Raw genomic sequence first — 9,163 nt, 5'->3', positions numbered from 1 at the left:
TATATATATATATATATATATACAAGTGTTATGATATGAGGTGCATGTTTCATGTAATGCGTTCATTGCATTTAGTGCACTGAATTCTGCGCACTTCGTATGTTTTGGGCATAAATTCCGTCCGCTAAAAATGCCCCAAACAGGTGGGATATAACATAACAGGTGGGATATAAGATAACAAACTAAACAAAGAATACGAAAGCAAAGCACTTGTATGCTGTATGTTGTTTGCTATACAACATGCTTTATTATATCCTCTATACATATGTATTACGAAATAATCGTTAAGTCTTTTACACGTCCTACAGTAATCATTTTATATAGATTATAATGTATGATGGCGCTATTTATTACAATGACAAATTGATTTAACTTACAATAATTTCATTAATATTAATAGTGAAAAGGTGAAATCATAATTCAATATTAATCTAATATGAAGGTAATCTCTTCTTCTGCGGCATAAATCCTAACGTATTTGCCGGACCCTATGAATTCAGCGACAATAAACTTTAGAGATACATATAGAAATTAGGGAATGACGTATAATAATAAATTTTTTTCTTACTGATTAATAAGGAGAGAATATCCGTTTTTTATTCTTTCAAGTCACTCTTTATTGTCTGCCTGGCTGTGAATCTTGCAAGCATAAAACCATTTTGGTATCAGTCGAATTTGCAAAGTATATTTTTGTACCTGCACGAATGGATTATTGACACGAACCGACTTAAAGTGAATTTATTGACTTTCCGCCGCCAGTTTAATATTCCAGCTTCCATGAATATAAAGCCAAATAAGAGAGGCATCACGTGATCGACTTCTGCACTTTTAATGATTTATAATTTATTATTGTATGCATTTATCATATTGTAATTTTAGAAAGTTTTAATTATTTCTATTTATATCTAAATGTAAAATAATTGAAATGTCCCGGATTTATTACAAATTTCATATCTGCCTCTTGCGGATATGTTTCAATCAATATAAGTTGTTTTAAATTCATCACGTTGTTAAATAATACAGATTACGCATTCGTCGTATATCCGAATTTACACCTGAAAGTATTTTTAAAATGTATGTCAAGTATACGGAGAGTCCATAGAGATGTTCAACTGTACAGCCGGATATTAAAGATATAAATAGGAGAAACGGTCGCGCAATGGAAATAAAAAATTATTACAAGCACAAATTATTGTGTAATCATAGCGAGTTATCGGCTCATTTCCCCTAATTCGTAAATCACGCGAAAGATTTTGACGTCGGTCAAATTTCGAGAATCAGAACCTAGGATGCACGGAAATATCCGGTGTCATCAAACTTGCATCTGCATATATACATATGTATCTAATAATGAGTACAAATCCTGTGGGACAGCAAGCAGAATAACAGAGTTGATTTATAGATATGGAAATCCCGAGATAATCTGACTTTTATTAGCAACAAGAAGTAAGCCTGTAAATGTCTGACGTAATCGATGGATCTTGCTTCGCGGTAGCGTCTTCTTTATACTATAATTAGATTTTCGCGGATGCAGCTATTGTCTATTTTATGAAGCAACTGACTAATCGTACAACATTAGTCTCGTGCGCTTGCCAAGCAGCCACTGAACTTTAAGAACATTTATCATTCATAGAAGACTTCTTCCACAATTATACTTTCGCGAGTACAAATTTTATCATCTAATTATATTTGGAAGTTTGCGGGAAAGGTACTAAAATAATTCACATCCAGCTTTATACATCTTATTAAATCCAGCTTAAGCTATTCTCGGTAAAAATCTATTTTATGTCAACGTTGGGTAAACAATGGTACATACACGAGACATCAAGGCAGATGTAATGCGAGGAGTTCTTCGAATGCTGAATATTGACTAGAAAGCGAATCAGGACAGAGGATGAAAAGAGAATAAAAAACGAGGGAGAAGGAAAGAAAAGAAGAAAAGTATATAAGGGAAAAGTTGTGTCGAAGAGAATTTACCTTCGATACGAGTTTGTGAATATAGTCCACCTACGCGAAAACAAATATACAGATACATATCGATGTCGCCCACATGTGGGATTCGCGAGATGAGAGCAATTCAGATTGTCGCGTACACGTACACAATAATGACGCAATTTACGAGTAAAAAGAGCTGCGCAAGAAGAAGAACAAGAGAACTCTCGCGGAGTGTCACTGGCGACCGAATTGAGAGTAGGTATATAATTATCGAGTCAATGGTTTCGCGGAACGCTGTTGACGAAACATCTATATTGGAGAACCACGAGATTTTTATCGCAAACTGGCATATTCGGATTTTGAGATCTTCTTTATCCTTGCGTATGTTTTCTTATATTTCTTGTTTTTTCTTATATTTTTGTTATCTTCTAACTGAATTTGCTATCGATTTCTCTTAAAATGAAATTTTGACGGAATATTATAATTTATAATATATAAAATATACTCTATGTTGAAAGATTAAGGGATTATCTATCTGCCCTTTAAAAATAAATAATTTTCAAAAGAGTGCAACTTCGTCAATAATAATCATAAGCAAATGATTCAAAAGGCATTTTAAAGCCTGAAATCTCTAACTTTCCAGATCGGTACTTTAGATAATGATCTGATTTTGTATAAAGCTACACGAATGGAGATCTGTCTTGGATTCATCTCTCGAAATTTTTTATGAACTTGGCAAAGTTAATGACGTGAATTAAAATGCACATAAATGCAATTTACAATTTTTGAAAGAATAAATTTTTATTTTTAATTTATGTATTTGTTGATTGTTGTGCAATTTTTTTTTACCGAGTTATTTTACATTAAAGCACAGAAAACGAACGGAATAGCATTTGGTATTTATTAAAAATAGAAAAGTCTAAATAGAAAAGTCTAAGTTTTTTCTTTAATTTATATTTATCATGTATATTGTTTTAGAATCCTTTTAAGTTATTCTATGATTATCTATTATGATTATCTTTGAAATTGATAAATGATCGGAATTGAATTATTTTAGAAAGGTATAATAGATAATTTTAATTTTTTGGAGCAATGTAGTTTAGTATATTTAATTCAATATATTTAATAAAGAGCTTTAGTGTAAACAGTTTCCTGCTTTGTAAAGTATATTATGACTTTTGACGTTTGGATTTTAGTGATTACCAGATTACTTCCTTTATACTATTGCAACTGAAGATTCTAAGAGATTTTGTAACAATGAAATTCTAAAAGATTTCCGCTAATTCAAAAAGTTGATTTAACTTTGACTTGATTTAATAAATGGCTTGGTTTAATAGGATGGGCGCTTAAGGATGCTTTTATTTTTGTCGCTGTTTTCATAGATATTAATAAATGTCGCAGCTGTAATAAACAAAAATATACATGACATACATCGCGTCACTATTGAGGAAAAATTGCGATTCTGCGAAAGTATTGTACTTTGATATCAAACTTTTCTCTTTCTAGTATCTTTGATTATTGCTTTTTCAGTTTATTCATTTTTTCCATTTATATTTATCGACAAGTTAATTGTAACTTTGACAACTAATTAGACTGTTAGTTTTTATTAAGCTATTTTGTAATTTATTTTTCGAGCAAATAGAACATTATGATTATACTATTTTTTAAACACATGGCAAGAAAAAAATAATAAATAATAGAAAAAGTGAAGAATTTTATTCTTACCGCAAAGATATAGAAAATAGGAAAATACTTTATTTATTTTATAATTCTGATTAACTTCCATATTTCCATATGATATAGATAGTATTTTTGTTTTAAAATGTCAGTGGTATCCAATCTTGATTGTTTATAAGAGGATTCTTTTCTGTTTATAAGAGGATCCCGTTCTATGAAGTTGAGGTAAACTCGTGCAGAACTCAGTACTTCCTTAATTGCGCAGTAACTGTTTTACATTTGCGGCGAATGACAAACGGCGCCGAAGATTATCGTTCGAGGGAAAGAAGCAAACATACGGTTCATGTTGCTTACTTACCTTAACATCGCAACGTGCGTCAAACCGCCTATTTTTAGACTTCTCTGTTTTCAGTTAGTACTTAAGAAAAAAGCACGGCAGCGCATGAAGCAGGTGTCGAAATGCTACGAATAGTAACAACACGATAAAGAGGCGACGATGACTAATTTAAGAATCGCGATGCATGCATTATTTTAATGCATCCAATCAAATATGCTATATATGTGTTTGTTGCTCCCATTCAAAGGTCATTTATGAATCGTTTATATTGTATAAGGAGTACCTTCAAATTTATGTTCATGCTTCATATGCTAATAATGCATGTTATAAATTCGGAAGCATTTGTCTTAAGCAAAAATATCGACGAAACCAAAAGCTTTCCAGTTATGAATAATTAGCAATAAAAAGTGATTTTGATTGTTGTTAATAAAATTCAATACATTAGATTAATAACATACATTATACAAATCTTCCAACAGAACTCGCAGTATATTAGAACACATGTTTAAAATGGAAAAGTATATTAGAAATAGAAATTTGTGTAGATTGTATAGTATATTAATATATTTATAACTTGTATCATGAAATAAAAAAACGCAAAATATTGGATGGGATTTCATCCCATCATTTGGTAATGATATGATTTGATTGATTGACGTGATCAAAACGGCTTCGTGAAATATTTAATGAAATATTTATATCCATGAGAATCGTGTATACTTGTTATTCGTTGGAGATCATCAAATATTCCAATAAATTGTTTTAAGATTTCTTTTTTCTCCTTTATTAATTCATAAAATTCTTTAAATAAAATTCATAAAATCTTTTACGATTACAATAATTACATTACATATAATTTATTTTAAGTATCATATAATTTCTCTTAGTTAATCGCGCCAAAATATCTAAACGTTATTTTAAATATTATTTTCCGATTTGATTGTATTGTTAAAAATCTTGCTAAAAATAATAAACATTTTCTAAATTCAAGCAGTTCAAATGAATTAGGAAGGTACACAATTATAGTAGCTAATACATAATAAATAACAAAAAAATAAAATTAAATAAAATTAAATAAAAGATAAAATATGCATACATAAATAACCAAATTTCTTAATTATATTAATTATATATTAATTATAATAATAAAAATAGAACTTTGACTTTTGTTAAAATAGAATTTTGATTTTAACTTGTGTGTAATTTTCTCTAACATTTCAATATTCTTTATAATGGAATGTTAGAGGAACATGTACACAAAATTGAAATCATATATAATCATTCTAATTTGCTTCAATATATAATTAATTTTCTGTTTCACTAGTCTCAGTTTCACTATTGGTTTCGCTACTCCCACTAGAAGTCGAAAAAACACTTGAGTATTCGCTCGTATCGTAACATGAACAGGAATCACATGAACAGCAACTGCACGAACAGGTATATGATGAGGAATATGATGAGTATGATGAAGATGAAAACGTTGATAATGACGAGTATGATGGCTCTTTAATAAAACTATCAAATTCCGACGATTTGTTGCTTTCTGAAAGAAAGAAAAAAAACAAGAGATCAGTTCCGGAAATATTGTATTTAGGACATGAGTGCGTACTCTCGCGTGCAAATTCTCAGTAGAATTTATCAAACTGTCCAACACGAGAAGTGAACTTTTAGTAAAGTCTTAAGTGTGATGACGAGGATTAATTGCGCACATAATATTTAATGTCATGACAAAATTCGATGAATTTTTTGAAAACAAAGAATTTTTTGAAATGACATGCATTTAACAACAAATTTTACCTAAATCATTTTTAATGCATTCCATTTTTCTTTTGACGACTGTTATACGTCGGCTAAGACCTTCGATAGCTTTCGCTGCTTTTAGACTCTTTTTACGTTGTTTCTTCTTTTCATCTTCTTTTGCTTTCAAAGAACACTGATTATCAGAACATTTTGTGGAATTTTCTGGAAAGTAATTATTATTTGACGTAAATTTATTGAAAATAATTTTTGTCGATAGACTATGTGCGTAAATATATGTATATAGAGATATATATATCTTAGATATTCTTCTTACTTTCGCATTGACATTTTGTGTTTTCCGTGTTATTTATCTGCGACGATTTAAGGGATGATATACATAACTTCCGGGCGCTTCCTTGCAACTTGTTCTCGGGATTTTCTTTCTTCAGATTCTTTCCATTTAATTGATTAGATATGTTTTTATCTAGAAAATATATAATTAATTATTAAAGCAAGTTAAAAATTTCCCTTGTTACAAGAATTATGTTTTAGTATCATACTGAATTCTTTAGATTTAGCATCCTTCTCCATATTATTATTAATTTCTGTTACTTTGTTCTCCATTTCGCTAAGAAGTGTCGCAAAAACTAAAAAAAATTTAATTATTAATAGTTAAGTAGTTAAGAAGAAAAGATATGTATTTTAAAGATTTTTTTTATACTTACATTTCACTTTTTTATTCTTTACTTTATCTTTCGACGAATTTTGATTCACTTTGTTGCACTCCAAATTATTTTTTAAATTTACATTCATCTTTTTTTCTTTTTCAAGCATATTTGCGCTACCTGAAAAATAATATATTGTATTTTTATTCTCAAGAATCATCCAAGATGTATGTAAGAGTTATGAAAAATATAATCAATGTTTTATATACTTTTGGCTTGCTCTTTCGTACTCTTCGATTTTTTCTGTATTTTTTTGCGTTGAACATTTTTCTTTGATTTATTTTCTGAATTTTCCGTTTTTGATTTTTTATTTTCTGCCGTTGATTTTTCCTTTATCACCTTCTTTTTTCTTATTTTAGATGCTTCTTTTTTAGAAGTGCTTGTTTGCAAATCTTTTTCAGTGTTTGCTTTGTCCTGCACGATTTTTTTAATTTTTTTATCTGAATTGACATTCTTCTTGGTGGTGTCTTTGGAAGATTTTTTAGTTTCTTCTTTTACATTATCGGTATTATGTAAGAGTTCCTGCGGAATTATTTTCTCCAAATTATTTTTCAACTTTACATTTGGTGTTTCTTCAAGAATATTTGTGCTACCTGAAAAATAATGTATTTTTGTTATCAAAAATAATTATCCAAATATATGAAAATTGTGAGAAATATAATCAATGTTCTATTTACTTTTGGCTTGCTCTTTCGTGTTCTTCGATTTTTTCTCTATCTCTTTGTGCTGAATATTTTTCCCTGATTTATTTTTCGACTTTTCCGTTTTTGGTTTTTTATTTTCTGCTGTTGATTCTTTCTTTTTTACCGTCTTTTTTATTTTTTTAGGAGTGCTTGTGTGTAGATTTTCTTCTGTTATATTCGTTATATTCGTTACATCCTGCAAGATCCTTTTCTTAGTCATTTTTTTATTTGAATCGATATTTTCCTTGACGTTGGCTTCTGAAATGTTTTGGATTTTTTCTTTTACATCATCAGATGAGAGTTTTTGCATTTCCATCTCACACCGATTTTGTCTCTTTAACGTTTTGTTCTTATTTACTATAGTATTTGTTTCAACGATGTTGCTATTAGTACTTGATGAAGTCCCAGGTAAATCCTTTATTGGAGACTTCGTTGAGCCTTTTGTAGATTTCGGACTTTTCTTCGCAGGAATATCGCCTATTCATTTATTTTATTTATCTTATTTATTATTTATTTTAATTAAATGTATATCTCTTGATTATATTATTATAAAGGAAGATGTTATCTCTAACGGTTTTTATAATTATTCCTATTTTATATATATTACAAAACATTCTAAATATTTATAATTATACTATTATAATTATACTATCAGATTATATAAAGGAGAAAATTGATTTAAAATAAATGAAAAATGATTTATAATGAGAAATCGAACAAATTTTTAAAAATAATAATAGGTTTTAATAAAATTTTGCTTTTTTTTACCTTTAATAAACTTTAAGAATCCCTCTTTAGCTTCAATGGTGTTCTTTTGTGTAATTGTTTCGACGAAATTATCTAGTATTGTCTGAATACAACCAGCCTCGCTATTTTTAAATTTTTCAATATTTTTCCAAGGTTCGGATTGTAAAACATGATCTATATCAAGTGAACCATCTCCACCAATGAATGACAATGCCGATCTTCTTCGCATATCTTTATTGTTACGACTTTTCGTATCATGATTCATATTTGGCGATATTATTCTATTAAGAAATATTATAAGCGTCAAAATCATATTATATGACTATATTATAATCAAGAAGCAATACGTATTTTGTAACTGTCTTTCTATAATTATAATTATATTTTGATATATTAACTTATTGGTAGAGAATTTAAAATAAAATTGTATATTAATTTGTATTTTTATAATATTAACAGAAATGAAAATCACATATAATATAACTTACATGAATCATAAAGATGTTTCTTTTGTTTCGTTCCGAGATTTATTTTCTTGAGATTTATTTTTTGCAACTTATTTGAACAGTAAACCGCTGCTTCACTGTCTAAAATATAATTTTAATTAATTTTAATATTTTTAAGGAAATTGAAAAATAGCTAAACTATTTCAATTTTCCATTAAAATATTAAGTATAAGTGAAATAAAATATTATATATACATGCTATTTAAATAATAATGTGAAAAGCTATCAATTTCAACAAGAATTATGGAAAGCGTGTAACGTCGAGGAAAGACATTTCAAAACTATTTGAATTGTATTTATATAGATTTTCACCTTCTCAGAAATTCTTGCCGAAGGTCAGCATTGTTCCTTTATGCTATTATTTATTTTCTTGACATATAAATAATAAAAATAATATTTCTAGAACATATATAAAGAGTATAAATTACCTTTGCTCTCTAAGAATTTTATATAATAATTATAGTAGTTACACAACATATCGTTACATTTGACCACTTATTTACTATTTAATAATATTTAATAGATACTAAAACCTATTAAAATAATTTTATATATAATAAATAATCTCATGATATAATACAATAATGTAATATTTTATGGGAGAAATTATATTAATCTTTTTATGAAAGAATCTCTTAATTTCAATCACATCGTTTCATACAAAATGATTATAATAGTTAAATTATATAAAACGTAACATGAGTGAATTCGATATATTTTATTTGCGTCATGATCCCTATTTTTACGTCTCAATTTCTTTATAATGTAATTTTCCTATGTTGCTATTACGATATGGCATTGTACAGGCACGCG

At 28.2% G+C, this 9,163-nt stretch overlaps 1 protein-coding gene across 1 annotated transcript in view; it reads right to left on the bottom strand.

The window, feature by feature from the left end:
* The window catches only part of LOC108692312 (protein kinase 4), a 14,526-nt gene extending 6,417 nt beyond the window's left edge, over positions 1-8,109 (bottom strand). The window contains 7 exon segments of the mRNA XM_018200510.1: positions 3,257-3,278; positions 3,281-3,336; positions 6,087-6,173; positions 6,415-6,534; positions 6,624-7,007; positions 7,092-7,574; positions 7,866-8,109. Of these exon segments, the coding sequence (XP_018055999.1) occupies positions 3,257-3,278; positions 3,281-3,336; positions 6,087-6,173; positions 6,415-6,534; positions 6,624-7,007; positions 7,092-7,574; positions 7,866-8,109 (1,396 nt within the window).
* Positions 8,110-9,163: the final 1,054 nt, after the last annotated feature.

The sequence above is a fragment of the Atta colombica genome, unplaced genomic scaffold, assembly GCF_001594045.1.
Source record: "Atta colombica isolate Treedump-2 unplaced genomic scaffold, Acol1.0 scaffold107, whole genome shotgun sequence".
Classification (NCBI taxonomy): domain Eukaryota; kingdom Metazoa; phylum Arthropoda; class Insecta; order Hymenoptera; family Formicidae; genus Atta; species Atta colombica.
This window is presented reverse-complemented; position numbering and strand designations above follow the sequence as displayed.